Source organism: Bufo bufo, chromosome 4 (assembly GCF_905171765.1).
Source record: "Bufo bufo chromosome 4, aBufBuf1.1, whole genome shotgun sequence".
Classification (NCBI taxonomy): Eukaryota; Metazoa; Chordata; class Amphibia; order Anura; family Bufonidae; genus Bufo; species Bufo bufo.
The window spans coordinates 455736830-455759394 of record NC_053392.1 but is presented as its reverse complement, the minus strand read 5'-3'; the positions used below and the strand labels follow the sequence as shown (position 1 = coordinate 455759394).

At 43.0% G+C, this 22565-nt stretch overlaps 1 protein-coding gene across 2 annotated transcripts in view; it reads right to left on the bottom strand.

The window, feature by feature from the left end:
* Positions 1-22565, bottom strand: part of LYST (lysosomal trafficking regulator) — a 736927-nt gene that overhangs the window by 678563 nt on the left and 35799 nt on the right. For both annotated transcript variants that reach the window (XM_040429442.1, XM_040429443.1), the window contains exon 3: positions 2851-2941. In XM_040429442.1, coding sequence (XP_040285376.1) covers positions 2851-2941 — 91 coding nt within the window. The remainder of the gene's footprint in view (positions 1-2850; positions 2942-22565) is intronic.

Below are 22565 nucleotides of genomic sequence, written 5' to 3'. Positions count from 1 at the left end.
GCCCCATGTGCCATCCACAGTGGGCCCCATGTGCCATCCACAGTGGGCCCCATGTGCCATCCACAGTGGGCCCCATGTGCCATCCACAGTGGGCCCCATGTGCCATCCACAGTGGGCCCCATGTGCCATCCACAGTGCCCCCCATGTGCCATCCACAGTGCCCCCCATGTGCCATCCACAGCTCCCCAATGACCTCCACAGCATAACGATCAGCCTCTGTGGCTGATCGCTATGCTGTCACTCATGTACAGCACTTACATTGCTTCACATAAAAGCCTGTTTTGTACCCGCACCTGTTTTGTAACCACACCTTTTCCTGCAACGCCAGTGTGAAAGAGGCCTTAGGGTTAAAGTTTGTAAAATCAGTTTTGACTAATTCAAGGGGCGCAGTTTCTAAAACCTGCCAGTTTTTGGAATTTTCTTTTAAAAACTGCTTCTAAAATGTTAAGCCTTCTAATGTCCTAAAAAGCAAATACATTGTGAATTTTAAAAAGAGGCTCTGTCACCCGGTTCAAGCCTACCCTACCAGGCATATAGCATGGTAGGGCTGATGACCCAGACAAAAAAGAGGTCCGCACATTGCCACCTCTACCAAACAAAATGCATATTCTTGTCAGCAATTGTGGACAAAAATAGGACATGCTCTATTTCTTTTGTGGGGCCACAGACCGGAACTACGAATGTGGACAGCACACAGTGTGCTTTCCGCATCTTTTGCGGCCCCATTGAAATTAATGGGTCCACACTGTCATTTATACGGTCGTGTGAATGTAGCCTAAGGCACCCACCTATCACAAATACCTCTCAGGGACCCCTGAAAAAAACAAAAAGGCAAGTCGAACAGAGTACCGGAGACAGAAAAGTACAGCTGAGTAGATGCCACTGTGCTTACTTTTCTGATAAAGAGTTTGTTAAATACTTGTTCTTCTGTTCAAAAAATGTGTTAATTGTGGCCTGGAAGACACTCCTGTGGTTGCACATGGATTCAACTGATTAATAAATACATCACCATCCTCAAGATACAGTCCTGATCAAAAGTTTAAGACCACTTGAAAAATGGCAAAAAATCATATTTAGCATGGCTGGATCTTAACAAGGTTCCAAGTAGTGCTTCAACATGCAACAAGAAGAAATGGGAGTGAGACAAAACATTTTTTGAGCATTCAATTTAATGAAAACAACAAATAAACTGAAACAGGCTGTTTTTCAGCTGATCAAAAGTTTAGGACCCCACCTCCCAAAAAAAACTAAACCCCCCAAAACAGAAATCCAACTTCCAAACATGAACTCAGTAATGAGTAGCTCCGCCGTTATTGTTTATCACTTCAAAAATTTGTGTCGGCATGCTTGATGCAAGCGTTTCCATGAGGTGAGTGGGAACATTTCTCCAAGTGGTGAAGATGGCGCACGAAGGCCATCTACTATCTGGAACTGTTGTAAATTTTTGTAAACTTCCCTTGCCATCCATCCCCAAAGGTTCTCAATTGGATTTAGATCAGGGGAAAACGCAGGATGGGCCAAAAGAGTGATGTTATTCTCCTGGAAGAAGTCCCTTGAACTGCGAGCATTGTGTACTGTAGCGTTGTCCTGTTGAAAAACCCAGTCGTTACCACACAGATGAGGGCCCTCAGTCATGAGGAATGCTCTCTGCAACATCTGGACATAGCCAGCGGCCGTTTGACGCCCCTGCACTTCCTGAAGCTCCATTGTTCCACTGAAGGAAAAAGCACCCCAGACCCTTATGGCGCCCCCTCCACTGTGGCGCCCCCTTCCACCTTTGAATGTCCTATGTTTTGGTGCTCTCTTGCAAAGTCCAAACGAGCAGTTCTGTGGCGTTCAAGGAGACGAGGTCTTTGAAGACGTTTTTTGTTTTTGAAGCCCTTCAGTCTCAGATGCCGTCTGATGGTTATGGGGCTGCAGTCAGCACCAGTAAGGGCCTTAATTTGGGTCGAGGATCGTCCAGTGTCTTGACGGACAGCCAATTGGATCCTCCGGCTCAGTGCTGATGAATTTTTTTTTGGTCTTCCACTTGACTTTTTTTGTTCCATAACCCTCAGGATCATTTAAGAAATTCCAAATGACTGTTACTGCGTCCCACCTCAGCAGCGATGGCGAGCTGTGAGAGACCCTGCCTATGCAGTTCAACAACCCGACCACGTTCAAAAAGGGCGTTTTTTTTGCCTTTGCCATCACAAGGTGTGACTACCTGACAGAAAATGACAATAAATCCACATCTTTGCACAGATTTGGCCTTTTAAAGGCATGTGGTCCTAAAATTTGGATCAGCTGAAAAACAGCCTGTTTCAGTTTAATCGTTATTTTCAATTAATTGAATGCTCAAAAAATGTTTTGTCTCACTCTCATTTCTTCTTGTTGCATATTGAAGCTCTACTTGGAACCTTGTTAAGATCCAACAATATAAAATATGATTTTTTGCCATTTTTCAAGTCGTCTTAAACTTTTGATCAGGACTGTATTATACATGAACAGGCAATGCCTGTATAAGTTTGACAAGATTTGATGAAAATAGAAGAAACAAAAATAAGAACTTCCTTTGCAATATCAAATTTGACTGATGTATTGTTAGTGAGCTGAGTCTGTTTTGGGGTTGAGGATTGGTGTATCAGAAAGTGTGGGGGTGTGATTAGATTGGGTGGACAGCTGGTTATGTTCCCTTACAGTGTGGCAGTTTGTATGACAGCATGTAATCTATATTTACTGTATTGGCAGAAACATCCACAATATTCCTTTAAATGAGTACTGAGGTTAGATGAAATAGTCAAGAAGTTTCTTTACTAACTTTTCAGGAGATTTACACAATGTTCTAAAATATAAGTTTTGTACATTTACCTCTTGCCTTGTCTTCATCCACAGGAATCTTCCAAACCAGAGGTAACAGAGACAAAATTAAAGTCATAAGTTCTTCTCGACATGTCAACCTCTGTATTAAATAGAAAACACAATATTTGTATAAAAGCATTGAATTAAATAGCAATGTGAACACCTGTGATTTCAAGAATTAAAAAGAAATACACTGTCTGACCCTTAGGATACCGGAGGTGTTTTCATTTTTCCTCCCTATCTTCCTTGAGCCATAACTTTATTTTTCTGTTCACATAACTGTATGAGGGCTTATTTTTTGTGAGACAAGTTGTACTTTCTAATGCCACCATTTAGTATGGCATACAATGTAGAGGGAAGAGGGGAAAAAATAAATAAAAAAAATCTTCCAAATGGGGTGGAATAAAAAAAAAAAAATATATATTATATATATATATATATATATATATATATATATATATATATATACTACAAAGAAAAAAATAAGGGGTTGGGTCAGCACAACCTGCCTGTAGGTGCAGATCACTATGGCGAAATACATATATAAACGGAAAATGCAAATGTGATCGCACACTACATCCAGCACTCTGCCCTCCATGCTGGGTGAGACATTGGTTTATATTTTGGCCAAAGCATAGTAAGCCACTCACCGCGTCAAGGTCGTCTCATGAGTGGTCCCTAACTCTTGTTCCTACCTGTTCATGGGCCATGACAGCCACATAAAATCCAGGGAATGCAGGTCAGCATGCAAGCCAAGTACACTTTGCTTGTAACCCCGTCCGGTGCCATTACAGCTTTCATCGGATCCAGGGATGCAAGTACCAACATGCATGCTGAACCCACCATACACTTCTCCTGGAGCCAGATGGCTAATGGTAGGTTCTATACAAGCAGACTCAGTTTTATACTGACTTTAAAACCAGCCTCAAGGACAGATTAACTGGTTCTTTGTAGTATATATTGGAGGCGTGGCGATCTCCTTGGAGTCATTGCACACCTGACCAGTTAATCTGTCCTTGAGGCTGGTTTTAAAGTCAGTATAAAACTGAGTCTGCTTGTATAGAACCTACCATTAGCCATCTGGCTCCAGGAGAAGTGTATGGTGGGTTCAGCATGCATGTTGGTACTTGCATCCCTGGATCCGATGAAAGCTGTAATGGCACCGGGCGGGGTTACAAGCAAAGTGTACTTGGCTTGCATGCTGACCTGCATTCCCTGGATTTTATGTGGCTGTCATGGCCCATGAACAGGTAGGAACAAGAGTTAGGGACCACTCATGAGATGACCTTGACGCGGTGAGTGGCTTACTATGCTTTGGCCAAAATATAAACCAATGTCTCACCCAGCATGGAGGGCAGAGTGCTGGATGTAGTGTGCGATCACATTTGCATTTTCCGTATATATATATATATATATATAATTCCTCCACCATTTTACGGGTTTTGTTCCCACTGCGTTCCCCTTGCTGCAAAAATAACTTGTGCCCTTCATTCTCTGGGTCAGTACAATTACAATGATACCACTTATGTATAGTTTTTTTTATGTCTAAGTAGTCTAAAAAGAAATGAACAAAATTTTTTTTTTTTTTTTACATCACCATGTTCTGACCCCCATAACTTTTTCAAAGTTATATCTACTGGGCTGTTTTGCGGGACAATCTGCAGTTTTTATTGATACCATTTCTGAGTGTGTATGTGACTTTTTGATCAAATTTTGTCACTTTTTTGGGGTAAGAGAAGCAATGAAAAAATAGCAATTTGGTCATTTTGACCCCTTTTTTCCCCGTTACGCCATTGGCCGTATTGGAAAAATGATTTTATATTTTAATAGTACAGCCGTTTTCGGACGCAGAGATGCCCGTGATTTTTTGTTATTTATTTATGTATTTATTTTTTTATTCTACAGATAAGGGGATTATTTAAACTTAAATATATAAAGCATTAAAAAATGTTTTTTTTAACTTTATTTTTTAATGATTTCGAAGCTCGTATGAGCCTACAAAATCCATAAATTTTTAAATTCTGAACTATAATGGGTTTTCTAGACCCATTATTTGTACTGAAATGCTCATTTCTTATGTTGGCCTGCCACCTGAGAGACCCAGCGCATTGAAATCAAATACCGGCATCCTCATTGGCCGCAGAGGATGCCGGTAAGAAACCTGGAAGTGCAAGGGTTAAAGAGGAGCTGTGTTTTAATATCTAGATAAATTCCCAGTGTAATAACAATTCTGGAGCATCTATTCCTATGACCCTATGATGTGCCATCCCTTTATTATTTCTACTACAAGTTATAAACAAATTGCTAGCAGTCTGCAGTAAGGGTACAGAGGGGTGTTAACCAGTTGGGGAGGTGTCCCTGCCCAGTCTCACTGTATCCAGTCAGTGCTGCCATAGTAAGACTGCGCAGCTACAAACCCCCAACTGGTTAACATCCATCTTTACCCTTACTATTTGTAGCAAAAATAATAAAGGAATGGCACAGTTTGGCTACTTTTTACACTGGCGTTTTGGTTTCCATTTGTGAAATCCGTTCAGGGATCTCACAAGCGGTCCAAAACGGATCAGTGTTGCCCTTAATGCAATCTGAATGGATAAAGATCTGCTCAGAATGCATCAGTTTGGCCCCGTTCCGCCTCCATTCCTCTTTAGAGGCGGACACCAAAATGTTGCTTGCAGCGTTTTGGTGTCAGTTTGACGAAACTGAGCCAAACGGATCCGTCCTGACACACAATGTAAGTCAATGGGGACAGATCCGTTTTCACTGACACAATTTGGCTATGTTAAAGATAATACAAACGGATCCATTCAGAATGGATGAATGCGGTTGTATTATCTGAACAGATGTGTTTGTGCAGATCCATGACGAATCCGCACCAAACGTGAGTGTGAAAGTAGCCTTAGCCATAAGAATAGATGCTCCAGAATGGTTATTACATGGGAAATGCATGTAGCTATTAAACAGGCATGTCAGCAGAGAGGTCAGAACTTTAAGAGACACTTCCAACAGAAAAGGGTACTTTTTTAAAACTCAATATTAACCCCTTCTACCTCGGGCCAGTTTTGGCCCTTCTGCCCACGCCATTTTTTGCAAATCTGACATACATCATTTTATGTGGTAAAATCTTTGGAACACTTATTTATCCAAGCCATTCTGAGATCGTTTTCTTGTGACACATTGTACTTCATGGCAGTCATAAATTTGAGTCAATATATTTCACTTTTATTTATGAAAGAATCCCAAATTTACAAAAAAAAATTTAAAAATTTCTATTTCTCTGCTTTTAAAACAGAAAGTGATATTTATTACTTGAAAAATGATGCCAACATAAAGTAAAGTAAACATATGGGGAATGTTAAGTTATTTTTTTAGGTCGTTAGAAGGCTTTGAAATTTTGAAGCAATTCTTAAAAACTTTTTGAGAAAATTTCCAAAACTCACTTTTTAAAGGACCAGTTCAGGTCTGAAGTCATTTTGTAGGGCTTACATAGTCGAAAACCACCCATAAATGACCCCATTGTAGAAACTATACTCCTCAAGTAACTCAAAACTCATTTTACAAACTTAATTAACCCTTTAGGTGTTCCACAAGAATTAAAGGAAAATGGAGATTAAATTCCAATTTCACTTTTTTGGCAGATTTTCCATTTTAATTGATTATTTTCTTTAACACATCGAGGGTTAACAGCCAAACAAAACTCAATATTTATTACCCTGATTCTGGAGGTTTACAGAAACATCACACATGTGGTCGTAAACTGATGTAAAGGTACACGGCAGGGCGCAAAAGAAAAAGGAGCGCCATATGGTTTTTGTAAGGCAGATTTTGCTGGACTGGTTTTTAGATGCCATGTACCATTTGAAGCCCCTCAGATGTACCCTTACAGTAGAAACTCCCAAAAAGTTACCCCATTTTGGAAACCAGGGGATAAGGTGCTAGTTTTATTGGTACTATTTTAGAGTACATATAATTTTTAATTGCTCTATATTAGTTTTTTGTGAGGCAAGGTAACCAAAAAAATTGCTGTTTTGGCACCGTATTTATTTTTTACAACATTCATCTGACAAGGGCAGATCATGTGCTATTTTTATAGAACAGGTTGTTACGGACGCAATGATATCAAATAGGTCTACTTTCTTTGTTTCAGTTTTACATAATAAAGCATTTTTGAAAAAAAAAATCTTGTTTTTGTGTCTATTTTCTTAACGCCTATTTTTATTTATTTATCTGCCAATCGTCTTGTGCAGGGGCTCAATTTTTGCAGGAAGAGTTGACGTCTTTATTGGTACCAATTTTGGTTACATATGATTTTTTGATCATTCATTATTACACTTTATGGGGCAAGGTGACCAAAAAATTGGTTGTTTTGCCACAGTTTTAATTAATTTTTATAGCGTTCACTTGAGGGGTTAGATCATGTGACTTTTTATAGAGCAGATAGTTACAAACGTGGCAATACCTAATATGTATACTTTTTCTTATTTAAGTTTTACACAATAATAGCATTTTTGAAACCAAAAAAAAATTATGTTTTAGTGTCTCCATAGACTTATCGTCCTAGGTAGGGTCTCATTTTTTGCGGGATGAGGTGACTGTTTGATTGGTACTAATTTGGGGGGCACAGGCATTTTTGATCGCTTGGTGTTGCACTTTATATGATGTAAGGTGACAAAAAATAGCTTTTTTGGCACTGTTTTTATTATTTTAATTATGGTGTTCAGCTGAGGGGTGAGGTCATGTGATATTTATATAGAGCTGGTTGTTACGGATGCGGCGATACATAATATGTATAATTTTTATTTCACTTTAACACAATAATAGCATATTTGACAATGAGGTGAAAAAAAAATGATGTTTTAGTGTCTCCATGTTCTGAGAGCTATAGTTATTTTTCTTTTTGAGCAATTTTCTAATGTAGGGGCTAATTTTTTGCGGGATGAGACGGCTGTTTTACTGGTACCATTTTGTGGGACAGACTCCTTTTTTATCGCTTGGTAGTATACTTTTTGTGATGTAAGGTGACAAAAATGGCTTTTTTTTTTACAGTTTTATTTTTATGGGGTTTATCGGACGGGGTGGATCATGTGATATATTTATAGTGCCGGTCGTTATGGACGCGGTGATACCTAATAGACCGATTATCGGTTTTACCGATATTAATCGGCCGATATTCAGGATTTTTAATGTTATCGGTATTGGCATCTATTTTGCTGATATGCCGATAACGAAATCAGAGAAAAGGATCGCGCTGCTGTCAGCGCGATCCGTGTTCCCTTAGCAGCACAGGGGAGAAGGAAGCAGTGTCTCCCTCGCCAGTGCCGCTGCTGCCACCAATGAGAGGAGAAGGAGGAGGGGAGGGGCTGTGGCCACTGCGCCACCAATGATGTTGACTCACTCATTCATTCAAAAGGAGGTGGGAGCTGGCTGCAGAATCACATAGCCGGCTCCCGACCTCTATGACAGGTAGCTGCGATCAGTGGTAGTTATCCCCTCAGGTGCCGCAATAGGACAAGGGGGGGCTAAAAGTTAGACACTTTAAAGACACTTTTTTCTTTTAACTTTATTTCTGTCCCACTTTGGGACTTCAACTTTTGAGGGTCTGATCCCCTCTGCAATGCATTATAATACATCTGTATTGTAATGCATTGCCTGTTAGTGTATTACACAGCGTAATACACTAACAGGTTGCCTAGGAGACCCAGCCTGGCACTGGATCTCCTCGGCCCCTGTAGAAGTCAGGTCCCGATGCCGTGCAAGGCTTTGGGCAGCCTGTGCATGGCATCGGGCAGCCTTGTCACCCATCGGATCCCCACTACAGCAGCGTGGGGACCCGATGGGCTCCCTCACCCGCCGCAAACCCCTTCTATGTTGCGGTCGGCGCTGACCGCGGCATAGAAGGGGTTAATCCACCAGCATAGGCTTTTACAGCGATGCTGGCAGATACAGTAGGGGCCTGTCTATCAGGGACTTACGGGCCGCTGCAGTCATCGGTCGTGCACCACTCCAATGACCGCCCGATCACCATTACGTAATAGTACGTCAAAATGCGTCAAGTCACTTGCCACCATGACGTACTATTACGTCATATGTCGGGAAGGGGTTAAAGGGATTATCCCATGATTAATGTAAAAAATTCAAACCAGGCATCATATAGTACAAGACAATCTCTAACACAATTAGAACCAATCTGTACCTCACATTGATCCAGAGACATCCCCATTAATTTCTCTAATTACTCTGCCAGATTGATTTCAAGCAACTCAGGGGGCGTGCCCTGTGTACAGCATCTGGTGGTAGGTGAGGTATGAAACTGAGCAGGTATAAAAACATCAGGCTAAGTTCACACCGCAAAATGCCTGGGAGAAAAATCAGTAGCAGATTACTACTAAAAAGTCCCTTTTACGTTTTTTTGGACAGAGAAAATACCGCAGCATACTGCGGTTTTATCTCCTGCCAAAAAAAAAAAAAAAACTTACATTGAAGTGTATTAGTGCCGGATTCGGCATTAAGTTTTCCGGCGAAACGGATCCGGCTTTTCAGTCTGCGCATGCACAGACCTTAAAAAATGCAAAAAAATAAAATATTTTTTTTATAAATACCGGATCAGTTTTTCCAGATGACACAGCAGAGACAGATCCGGTATTGTAATGCCTTTGTCATCCGGATCAGTCTGACAAATGCCATCAGTTTGTGTCCTGATTGCGGAATCCGGCAGTCAGTTCCGGCGACGGAACTGCCTGCCAGAATCCTCTGCCGCAAGTGTGAAAGTACCCTTAGAGTACTTGGTTGAGGATTTGGAAGAGTATTTAGAGGACTATTATAAGAGGTTTAAAAGAAGATCTCAATTTGGCGGCAAGAAAAAAAAAAAAAAACACACACAGTGTGTGCACATGGTGACTTTTTCCATTTTAGTCAATGAAAAGCCATTGATTGTAGACTTCATGGCAGAAAATGGACGATTGGGCTTGTAAAGTTTTGGCACTGCACAACAGTTTTCTAGTAGTACAGTGCCATAGAACCTGCAATATAAAAATAGGCTGCCAAAATCCAAAATACACTCCAGTCTTTTGAAGTGTTACGACAGCCAGAAGATAAATTTCATTATTATAAACCGTTTGTAATAGTTAGTAAAAAATACAATTTAAATAATTTTCAGTTTTTCCTTAAATATATATTTAATAGTATATCTAATGGCAGAAAAGAAAGTTCTAAGGTGTCCCGTAAAAAAATAATATATACAGTTGTGTTCAAAATAATAGCAGTGTGTTTAAAAAAAAAGTAAATAAAGCTTAAAATCCTGCTTAAAGCTTAAAAGCTTAAAAGCTATTAGAGCATTTATTTCCATACACACAAATGCATTGGGAACACTACACATTCTATTCCAAATCAAAACATGAAGAAAAATATATCAAATTTGGGTTGTTCCTCTAAAAGAAATTGAAGAAAAGTTAATATTAGACGGTTCAAAAAAATAGCAGTATTTGTATTTTTCTTTACAAACTCAAACATTCACTATATAAACTGAAAAATGTTTGAAGATTTTGCTTTCCTTTGAATCACTTAACCCCTTAAGGACCGGGCTCATTTTCACCTTCAGGACCAGGCCTTTTTCGCAAATCTGACCAGTGTCACTTTATGTGGTGATAACTTTAAAAACGCTTTGACTTATCCAGGCCATTCTGAGATAGTTTTTTCGTCACATATTGTACTTCATGACACTGGCAAAATGGAGTCAAAAAAATTCATTGAAAAATTAGCAAATTTCCAAGTTTCAATTTCTCTACTTCTATAATACATATTAAATACCTACGAAAATAGTTATTACTTTACATTTCCCATATGTCTTCTTCATGTTAGGATCATTTTGGGAATGACATTTTATTTTTGGGGGACGTTACAAGGCTTAAAAGTTTAGAAGTAAATCTTAAAATTCCTCAGAAATTTTCAAAAACCAAACTTTTTAAAGGACCAGTTCAGGTTTGAAGTCACTTTGTGAAGCTTACATGATAGAAACCACCCAAAAATGACCCCATTCTAGAAACTAAACCCCTCAAGGTATTCAAAACTGATTTTACAAACGTTGTTAACCCCTTAGGTGTTCCACAAGAATTAGTGGAAAATAGAGATACAATTTAAAAATTTCACTTTTTTGGCAGATTTTCCATTTTAATATTTTTTTTCCAGTTACAAAGCAAGGGTTAACAGCCAAACAAAACTCATTATTTATGGCCCTGATTCAGTATTTACAGAAACACCCCATATGTGGTCGTAAACTGCTGTACGGGCACACGGCAGGGCGCAGAAGGAAAGGAATGCCATACGGTTTTTGGAAGGCAGATTTTGCTAGACTGTTTTTTTGGACCCATTTGAAGCCCCCTTGATGCACCCCTAGAGTAGAAACTCCAAAAAAGTGACCCCATTTTAAAAACTACGAGATAGGGTGGAAGTTTTGTTGGTACTAGTTTAGAGTACATATGATTTTTGGTTGCTCTATATTACACTTTTTGTGAAGGTAACAAGAAATAGCTTTTTGGCACCGTTGTTTTTTTTTTTTGTTATTTACAACATTCATCTGACAGGTTAGATCATGTGGTATTTTTATAGAGCAGGTTGTCACGGACGCGGCGATACCTAATATGTATACAATTTTTTTTATTTATGTAAGTTTTACACAATGATTTAATTTTTGAGTCTCCATAGTCTGAGAGCCATAGTTATTTCAGTTTTTGGGCGATTATCTTAGGTAGGGTCTCATTTTTTGTGGGATGAGATGACTGATTGGCACTATTTTGGGGTGCATATGACTTTTTGATCGCTTGCTATTACACTTTTTGTGATGTAAGGTGACCAAAAATGGTTTATTTTGCAGTTTTTATTTTTGATTTTTTACAGTGTTCATCTAAGGGGTTAGGTCATGTGATATTTTTATAGAGCCAGTCGATACGGACGCGGCGATACCCAATATGTATACTTTTTTTATTTATGTAAGTTTTACACAATAACAGCTTTTTTAAAACAAAAAAAATGATGTTTTAGTGTCTCCATTTTCTGAGCCATAGTTTTTTTTATTTTTTGGGCGATTGTCTCAGGTAGGGTCTCATTTTTTGCAGGATGAGGTGACTGTTAGATTGGTACTATTTTGGTGGGCGTACGCCTTTTTGATCGCTTGCTGTTTTACTTTTTATGATGTAAGGTGACAAAAAAATGGTTTATTTAGCACAGTTTTTATTTTTTATTTTTTACGGTGTTCATCTGAGGGGTTAGGTCATGTGATATGTTTATAGAGCTGGTCGACACAGACGCGACGATACCGGATATGTCTATATGTCTTTTCCCTATTTTTTTTTACTTTATTTTTGGAAAAAGGATGCTTTTTTTATTTACTTGAAACTTAATTTTTTTGTAAAAACTTTAATTTTATTAACTTAATTTTTTGTCCTACTATGGGACAGGGTCTGATCCTTGTTTCAATACAGCACAATACATCTGTATTGTGCTGTATTGAACAGTTAGTGTCTTACACTGTAAGATGCTAACAGTTGCCTAGGAGACCCAGCCTGGGGGCTGGGCCTCTTAGGCTTCCGTACATGACAGGCCCCAAGCCTTGGAATGGCTTGGGGCTGCCATGGCAACCATCGAGTCCCCGCCACAGCAGCGCGGGGACTCGATGCATGAGGTGAGAGCGCGCAAACCTCCCATATGCCACGGTCAACGCTGACCCCGGCGTATGAGGGGTAAATCCACCGGCATCTGCGTTATCGCTGATGCTGGTGGATGCAGCAGGGATCCGGCTGTCAGTAACTGCCGGATCTCTGCTGCTGACCAGGGGGACCGCACGCAGCGGGAGGAACGACTGCAGGACGAGAGCACTCATCCTCGAGCGCTAAGTGCCGGCGTTTGAGGACGAGCATTCTCGTCCTGGGTCGTCAAGGGGTTAACTAATATTTAGTTGTATAACCACTGTTTCTGAGAACTGCTGTACATCTGTGTTGCATGGAGCCAACCAACTTCTTCGTATTCCAGCCCAGGATGATTGGACTACATTCCACAGTTCTTCTCTATTTCTTGGTTTTGCCTCAGAAACTGAAATTTTTAGGTCACCCCACAAGTTTTCTATTGGATTAAGATCCGGGTATTGGGTTGGCCACTCTATAATGTCAATCTGGTTGGTCTGGAACCAAGATGTTGCACGTTTACTAGTGAGGTTGAAGTCGTTGTCTTGTTGGAACACCCATTTCAAGGACATTTCCTCTGTAGCATAAGGCAGCATGACCTCTTCAAGTATTCTGATGTATTCAAACTGATCCATGATCCCTGGTATGCGATAAATAGGCCCAACACCGTAGTATGAGAAACATCCCCATATCATGATGCTTGCACCACCATGCTTCACTATCTTCACAGTGTACTGTGGCTTGAATTCAGTGTTTAGGGGTCATCTGACAAACTGTCTCCTGCCACTAGATCCAAAAAGAACAATCTTACTTTCTTCAGTCCACAAAATGTCTCTTTAGGCCAGTCGATGTGCTCTTTGGCAAATTGTAACCTCTTCAGCACATGTCTTTTTTTCAACAGCGGGACTTTGCAGGGGCTTCTTGCAGATAGAAGAGGCTTATGTGAAGCCAAGCTAATTGTAACAGTACTCACAGGTAACTTTAGAACTTCTTTGATCTTCCTGGAGCTGATTGTTGGCTGAGTTATTGCCATTTTGGCTATTCTTCTATCCATTCGAATGGTAGTTTTTCGCTTTCTTCCACGTCTTTCAGGTTTTGGTTGCCATTTTAAAGCATTTGCGATCATTTTAGCTGAGCAGCCTATCAATTTTCTGCACTTCTTTATATGTTTTCCCCTCTCCAATCAACTTTTTAATCAAGGTACGCTGTTCTTCTGAACAATGTCTGGAAAGACCCATTTTCCTCAGAATTTCAGAGAGAAATGCACTGTAACCAGCATGTACAACATTTGCTACCTTCCTTCCTTAAATAAGGGCAATAATTGCCACCTGTTTTTCAAAGAATAAATTATCTCACTAATTGAACTCCACACTGCTAGTATTTTGAACATGCCCCTTTCAATTAGTGATTCAATTACACATAATCAGCAGCATGCATGTTATGACTGTTGGGTTTGTTGGATTTCTATTACTCTACTACACCTGCTAGTAAATTATTTGCCATGTAGAAATATAATCTCTACCAAAAACAGTGATTGATCAAGTTAGTGATGTCTGACTGCTATTATTTCGAACACAACTGTATATATACACATGTAGGTTGGCTCTAGGGCTGCAGTATTATCTTGATTATTTTTACAAATAATTGAATATTCTAATAAGAAAAAAGTTTATTAATAGACTTTTCCCTTTATAAAAACTCATCAGACCCCCTGCCATCAGTCCCCAACACCCTTTGTTCCCCCCGGTGTGATCAGCCCAAGTGCTTCAGTTCCCCCCAGTGCCATCGGGTTCACTATCCCCTTGTGCCATCAGTTCCGTTCCCCCAGTGCCTTTAGCTCTCCCCCAACCAAGTGCCATCAGCTCCACTGCACCAGTGCCTTCAGCTCTCCCCCTTGTTGCAGCAGATCTCCCCCCACCTTGTGCCAGAAGCTCTCTCCCCCCACCTTGTGCCAGCAGCTCTCTCCCCCCACCTTGTGAAATCATCTCCTCCTCCCCATCTCCTCCTATCTGCAGATACACCCGGACCAAACAGGGTTCATACGATCTAAGTCCACAGCCATTAACTTAAGGCTTAACATGCAAGCATTCAATGGGGCTCACTTGGAAAAGCAGTGATGTCGCTAGACGCTGCCAAAGCGTTCGATAGTGTTGAGTGGAGGAAGACCGATGGGATTTGGACCTGTATTTGTATCATGGATTAGATTACTATACGTAGCCCCTAAAGCCAAAATAAGAGCATATCAGATAAAGAGCTATTTTTATCAAAATGGCAAAATGAAATAAAGTAAGAAGACCACTGCAGGAAATAAGGTACTTTAGTGAACATGGCAATGTTGAAAGCTTAAAATGCTATAAGCAGGTGACAGATTCCCTTTAATTATAACTTTTTGTGAATTGGGACATTTAAACTTGCTTTTTTTTTCGGTTCATTTTTGCTGACTGCAACTCCAGGTACCCAAAATTGCCTCCGACTCCACAGCCCTGGAATAGACTGTATATTGGGGAAAAAACAGAACCGTAGAATTGCAAAATTACATTTGTCTAAGACAGAGGGAGGGATAGCATTGTCCAACCCGTGAAATGTATGGGTCAATTTTTTATCAGCTCAGCTGCAACATATGCAGGGATGGGGGGGGGTAGAGGATGGCAGCATAGCTTCGGACTCCAAAAGATTGATTATACACTGCTCAAAAAAATAAAGGGAACACAAAAATAACACATCCTAGATCTGAGTTAATAAAATATTTTTCTGAAATACTTTGTTCTTTACATAGTTGAATGTGCTGACAACAAAATCACACAAATAAAAAAATGGAAATCAAATTTTTCAACCCATGGAGGTCTGGATTTGGAGTCACACTCAAAATTAAAGTGGAAAAACACACTACAGGCTGATCCAACTTTGATGTAATGTCCTTAAAACAAGTCAAAATGAGGCTCAGTAGTGTGTGTGGCCTCCACGTGCCTGTATGACCTCCCTACAACGCCTGTGCATGCTCCTGATAAGGTGGCGGACAGTCTCCTGAGGGATCTCCTCCCAGACCTGGACTAAAGCATCTGCCAACTCCTGGACAGTCTGTGGTGCAACGTGACGTTGGAGGATAGAGCGAGACATTATGTCCGAGATGTGCTCAATTGGATTCAGGTCTGGGGAACGGGCGGGCCAGTCCATAGCATCAATGCCTTCGTCTTGCAGGAACTGCTGACACACTCCAGCCACATGAGGTCTAGCATTGTCTTGCATTAGGAGGAACCCAGGGCCAACCGCACCAGCATATGGTCTCACAAGGGGTCTGAGGATCTCATCTCGGTACCTAATGGCAGTCAGGCTACCTCTGGCGAGCACATGGAGGGCTGTGCGGCCCTCCAAAGAAATGCCACCCCACACCATTACTGACCCAATGCCAAATCGGTCATGCTGGAGGATGTTGCAGGCAGCAGAACGTTCTCCACGGCGTCTCAAGACTCTGTCACGTCTGTCACATGTGCTCAGTGTGAACCTGCTTTCATCTGTGAAGAGCACAGGGCGCCAGTGGCGAATTTGCCAATCTTGGTGTTCTCTGGCAAATGCCAAACGTCCTGCACGGTGTTGGGCTGTAAGCACAACCCCCACCTGTGGACGTCGGGCCCTCATATCACCCTCATGGAGTCTGTTTCTGACCGTTTGAGCAGACACATGCACATTTGTGGCCTGCTAGAGGTCATTTTGCAGGGCTCTGGCAGTGCTCCTCCTGTTCCTCCTTGCACAAAGGCGGAGGTAGCGGTCCTGCTGCTGGATTGTTGCCCTCCTACGGCCTCCTCCACATCTCCTGATGTACTGGCCTGTCTCCTGGTAGCGCCTCCATGCTCTGGACACTACGCTGACAGACACAGCAAACCTTCTTGCCACAGCTCGCATTGATGTGCCATCCTGGATAAGCTGCACTACCTGAGCCACTTGTGTGGGTTGTAGACTCCGTCTCATGCTCCCACTAGAGTGAAAGCACCGCCAGCATTCAAAAGTGATCAAAACATCAGCCAGGAAGCATAGGAACTGAGAAGTGGTCTGTGGTTCCCACCTGCAGAACCACTCCTTTATTGGGGGTGTCTTGCTAATTGCCTATAATTTCCACCTGTTGTCCATCCCATTTGCACAACAGCATGTGGAATTGATTGTCACTCAGTGTTGCTTCCTAAGTGGACAGTTTGATTTCACAGAAGTGTGATTGACTTGGAGTTACATTGTGTTGTTTAAGTGTTCCCTTTATTTTTTTGAGCAGTGTACAATCCCTGACTACTGAAAAATCTTTTATGGGGGCACTAGAGGCACAAAAATTCCAATTGCAATCTCCAGGTTTGCCCACACTACTACTTATGGGGAAAAGTAAAAGAACTACTAAGGATAACTGGGTGTACGAAACATACTCCTATTTGGAGAAATCCACAGCTGTGGGAGATTTTCAAATGAGAAGGATTTGATAACTGGGAAAGAGCGGGGGTCAATAAAATACCACAATTATATATAGAAGGGAATTTTAAATCCTTTCATCAATTACAGGCAGACTTTCAACTTCCAAATCAGGTGTTCTATCAATACCTACAATTGAGGCACGCTGTACAAAGTCAACAACGTGAAGCTCTGCTAATTATACAATCTATGCCAGTGTTAGAGTTGGTGGTGCAAGCCAGAATTGCGCGCAAAATAATCTCCAAGACATACGCTAACCTACTAGACAAATAATTAAAAGATCCACTCTCTGGACTTAAGAGTAAATGGGAAAACAACATTGCTTACCGGTAATTGTTTTTCTCGATACCCATGACGGCACCCCATGCGACCAGGGACCTCCCATCCGGGACAGGAAACCTGAGAAAATAAAAAGGTTCACACCCCCACCAAGCACCAGTGATAGTAATAAACAGTACTCCGGAGGTGAATACACGTAAGAAAAAGAGAGAGAGAGAGATCCAATACGGTACATTATATCTCTTCAATACTTAAGAGAGAAACTCTCAGAAACCTATAAGGAAGTGGCGGGCTACTCCGCATATAACCTAATAAAGGACAACTAAAAGCTTTTTATTTTTTTTTTATTTTTTTATATTAGGGAAGGGAAAATTTTGGGGGTGCCGTCATGGGTATCGAGAAAAACAATTACCGGTAAGCAATGTTGTTTTCCCCTCACCCATGACGGCACCCCATGCGAGATAGACTATTAATGAGAAACTAGGGGGGGACAACCGCCTGAAGCACCTTCCTACCAAAGGCGGAATCCGCGTGAAGTTGGAGCCTGTAATGTTTTAAAAAGGTATGTTGAGAGCTTCAAGTTGCTGCTCTACAAATCTGGGCCAGGGAGGCATCCACCTTCTCGGCCCAGGACGTAGCTACCGCTCGGGTGGAGTGGGCTCCAAACCCTGAAGGGGGCGAGAGACCCTGCGCTAAATAGGCTTCGGAAATGGCCCTTTTAACCCATCTAGCAATAACCGCCGTGGACACTTTCCGCCCCTTATTTCTACCCCAAAACTGAATAAGGAGGGTTTTCTTCCAACCTCCAGGCCGAGGTAGACTCTAAATAAGCAAGCAGACATCTTTTGACGTCCAGGCAATGATACTCCCTTTCTAAACTATTAGAGGGATTAGGGCAAAAAGATGGAAGGACAACATCCTGACTTCTATGGAAGTCCGAAACCACCTTTGGCTGGAAGGACGGGAGAGGCCTAATAATAACTTTGTCGTCCAAGACCTGGGTATAAGGAGGAAAAGCCGAGAAAGCCTGAATCTCTGAGATCCTCCTAGCTGAAGTAATGGCCAGTAAAAATGACATCTTGAAAGAGAGCATATCTATGGGCATGTCTGACAAGGGCTCAAAAGGTTTCTGTGACAGGGCCGTCAAGACCGTGTTTAGGTCCCAAGGAGGGGACAAGGGTCTTATCGAAGGGCGGATCCTGGAGGCTGCTGACAGAAACCTTTTAACCCAAGGATGCAGGGCCAGCTGGGAATCGAAGAAGTAACTCAAGGCTGCCACATGTACTCTTAGGGTGGAAGCCCTAAGCCCCTTATCCAAACCAGCTTGTAAAAAACCTAGGACCCTAGAGACATTTGGAGAAGAGAAGGGGTCAGGACTGATCCCTAAAAAGGAGGAAAAGACTTCCCAGATTTTATTATATTTTCTGGCCGTGGTGGCTTTCCTACTTCCCAAAATGGTGGAAACTACAGATTGGGACAGACCCCGACCTAACCAAATCTCCCTCTCAGCCTCCATACTGCCAGATGCAAAATTCCTGGATTGGGATGCAGGATTGGGCCTTGATATAATAGATCCTCCCGAGGGGGCAGAATCCAAGGGGGGGCTATTGCTAGGTCTAGGAGGCAGGAGTACCAGGACCTTTTCGGCCACACTGGGGCCACTAGGGTAATCGTGGCTTTCCCCCTCTGGACTTTTTTCAGGACCTGCGGAATTAGGGAAAACGGAGGGAAGGCATAACCCTCCTCCTGAGTCCAGTTCTGTGCTAATCCGTCTAAAGCTGTTGGATCGTCCAGACGATTTATGGAGAAGAACCTTTCCACTTTCCTGTTCTTTCTGGAGGCAAATAGGTCGACCGTAGGGAGGCCAAATTTCTGCGTTAACTGGGAGAAGACCTCTGAGTTTAGGCACCAGTCCCCCTGCTTTAGCTGGGTGCGACTCAGAAAATCGGCTACTATGTTGTCTTTCCCCTTTATGTGGACTGCCGACAGGGATAGATGTTTCTGTTCTGCTAGCTGAAAGATCTGGTGACAGAGTATTGCCAGAGAAGGTACTCTTGTTCCGCCTTGATGGTTGATGTATGCCACTGTAGTCAAGTTGTCTGAGTATAGAACTATGTTTCTGAAGGATATGTCTGGAGCTATCGCTTTTAAGGCCATTTCTACTGCTTTCAGTTCTTTGAAGTTCGAGGTGGCTTTCCTGGTATTCAAATCCCACCTCCCTTGCCAACCCTTGTTCTCCGAGTGGGCCCCCCAACCCCACGGGCTGGCGTCCGTTGTTATTACTATCGGATCCTGAAAGGCCCATGGTACTCCTGCTGAGAGATTCTCTGTCACAGTCCACCAAAGAAGAGACACTCTCGCCTCTGCAGACAAGTGGAAAAGCCGGTCCAACGACTGCTTGCAGCCGTCCCACTGGCGCAGGATGCATGACTGTAGCTTCCTTGTATGAGCCTGTGCATATAGGACCGCTGGAAAGGTTGCTGTCAGGTGGCCCAGCACTGCCATTGCCCTCCTAAACGAGCAGAGGTAGGATCTGAAAAGATCCAAAACATGCTCCCTGATGGAGAATATCTTGGCGGACGGGAGGAAGGACTTTTCTACTCGGGAGTCTAAAAGGATGCCTAAAAATACACAACTCTGGGATGGTGTTAGGCAAGACTTTTTCCAATTTATTTTCCAGCCCAGGCTCTTTAACAGGGCGCAGGAAACCTCGATGTTTTGAATCAAGCCTTCCTTGGTCTGGGAAATAAACAGGAAGTCGTCCAAGTATGGCAGCAACGGAACCCCTGACAACCTTAGGAAGGAGGCTACTTCCGCAATCACCTTTGTGAAGATTCTGGGGGCTTGAGAAACCCCAAAGGGGAGGGCTCTGTATTGCAGGTGTAGACATTCCCCCTGAACCCAGACTGCTGTCCTCAAATATTTTTGGGAGGACACATGCATTGGCACGTGGTAGTACGCGTCCTCTAAGTCCAGAGTCGCCATCCAGCAATTCTTTGATAGGAGATCTATGGCCGACCTTATGGTCTCCATGCGAAATTTTTTGTAGCTGAGGAATCTGTTTAATTTCTTCAGGTTTAGGATTACCCGGAAGGAGCCATTGTTTTTTTTTTTACTAAAAAAAGAGGAGAGTAAAAACCCCTGCCCCTCTCTGCCTGCGGAACCGGGACAACCACCCCTTTTCGCAGAAGCAGCAGGACCTCTGACTCTAAGGCCTGTCTCTTGACTAGATCCTTGGGGTAATCTGTCAGCCTGAACGAGTCCCGGGGACGGGTCAGAAGCTCCAGCCGGAACCCCTCTCCAATCCCTCCCAGGATCCAGCCGTTCTTGGTTATGTTCTTCCAGGCTGGGAGAAAGAGAGATAATCTTCCCCCTACCTGGGATTCGGCGTCATTGCTTATCTTTGGGTCTTTGATCTTGGGGTTTAAAAAGAAAACCTCCGGATTTCTTAGGAAATCTATCCTTTTCCCTTCTATCATACTGCTACCCTTTTGCCTTTTGCCTTGGTATCTACGAAAAAAGGGGGGGCGCTGAGGTGCTGGAAAACCCTTCTTCTTGTCTGAGGCCTTTTCAAGTATATCATCGAGGGAAGATCCAAAGAGCCTGTCACCCTCACAGGGGATAGAGCATAACCTAGCCTTAGAACCCTGATCAGCCTTCCAGGACTTCAGCCAAATAGCTCTTCTAACTGCATTGGACAAGGCGGATGATCTGGCTGAGAACCTAACTATATCTGTAGAGGTATCGGCTAAAAAATCAACAGCCTTAAAAAAGGTGGGAAGAGAGGCCAAAACTTCTTCTCTTGGCTTCTTCTCACTGAGATGCTGTTCTAACTGTTCCAGCCAGATATGTAGTGACCTAGAGACCCATGACGCAGCAACCGCTGGCCTCAAGCAGGTAGAGGATGATTCCCAGGCCTTCTTCAAATAAAAATCCGCTTTTTTATCCAGAGGATCAGACAGGCTGCCCAGGTCATCAAACGGTAGAGCAGACTTTTTGGCAATCTTCGCCACCGGAGCGTCAACAGTAGGGGCCTTGTCCCAACAGGCTGCTACCTTCTCATCAAAGGGATATTTCCTTTTAACAGAGCTTGGAATAAAAAACTTCCTATCAGGATTCTTCCATTCCTTTTTAATTAATGCCTGCACATTCTCATGAATGGTGAAAACCCTCTGCTTCCTGGGACCTAACCCCTGAAAGGCAACGTCTGCTGTCGACTTAGCCTGTTTCACCTCTTCTAACTGCATAGTTGCTCTGACCGCTTTAAGGAGGTTTTGGGTATCTTCGGGCGAGAAGTAGGAACCCCCTGTTTCTTCTTCTGCTGACGAAGTAGTGTCATTAGAGAGTAACTGGCCTGCTTCTCTTTCCTCCACGTCAGAATGGTCTATATCCGAATCCCTAATATCCGGAGATTTTCCCGGAGACCGCGGGCGATTCGTACTTAAGGATTTTAAGGAGGCTTTCACTTCAGATCTTATTAAAGATCGCATATTCCTGGAAAGGCTCCGTGACTCCTCCGCCACCACCTTATCGATACATGGGGTGCATAACGGCTTAGAATAGGAGGAAGCTAGGGGGGTCTTACATCCTGCACACTCCTTATGCTTCGTTTTAGAGGCCGCTTTTTTGGGGGGCTTTGCCACCTACACAAATCAAGCAGATAACACCCCATTAATAAAAAGGATATATCTCACCACCTTTTTTTAGCCCCCACTCCTCAGGACTGGTACCGGACTCGCGGGTCTTGAGGGTTCCAGGGGTTCGGCGCGTCCGTCTGCCGGCTCTGACATCTTGCTGAAAACAAAGAGCCTCTTCAGCACCACACTGTGTGCCACATCAGCCGGCTGGGTTCCCCCCCTCTGCCCCATTTATATTTTAAAAGACGCGCCAGGGCACACATCGGCGCTTAACCCGACTTCCGGGTCAAGCCCCCCCCCCCCGCATCTGGGACCGCGCATGTGCAGACGCCCCTTCCGACGCCGACAGGAAGACGGCAACCCGGGAGCAAGGAGGGAAGCCGCCTGAACACGGCCACAGCGGCTCCCTCAGGCCAGCGCCAGGATGTGGGGGAAGAAGCCCAGACTAAAGGCAGCAGCCCCGAAGAGCATAACGCCACCTCGGGGAGGCCACCCACCGGATAAGAACCTGGGCCTCCCCCCGGCTGCAGGTGAGAACCAACGTGAAGCTTCCCAAGGACTTCCTATCCGGAGGACAGGAAACCTGAACTGGTGCTTGGTGGGGGTGTGAACCTTTTATCTTCTCAGGTTTCCTGTCCCGGATGGGAGGTCCCTGGTCGCATGGGGTGCCGTCATGGGTGAGGGG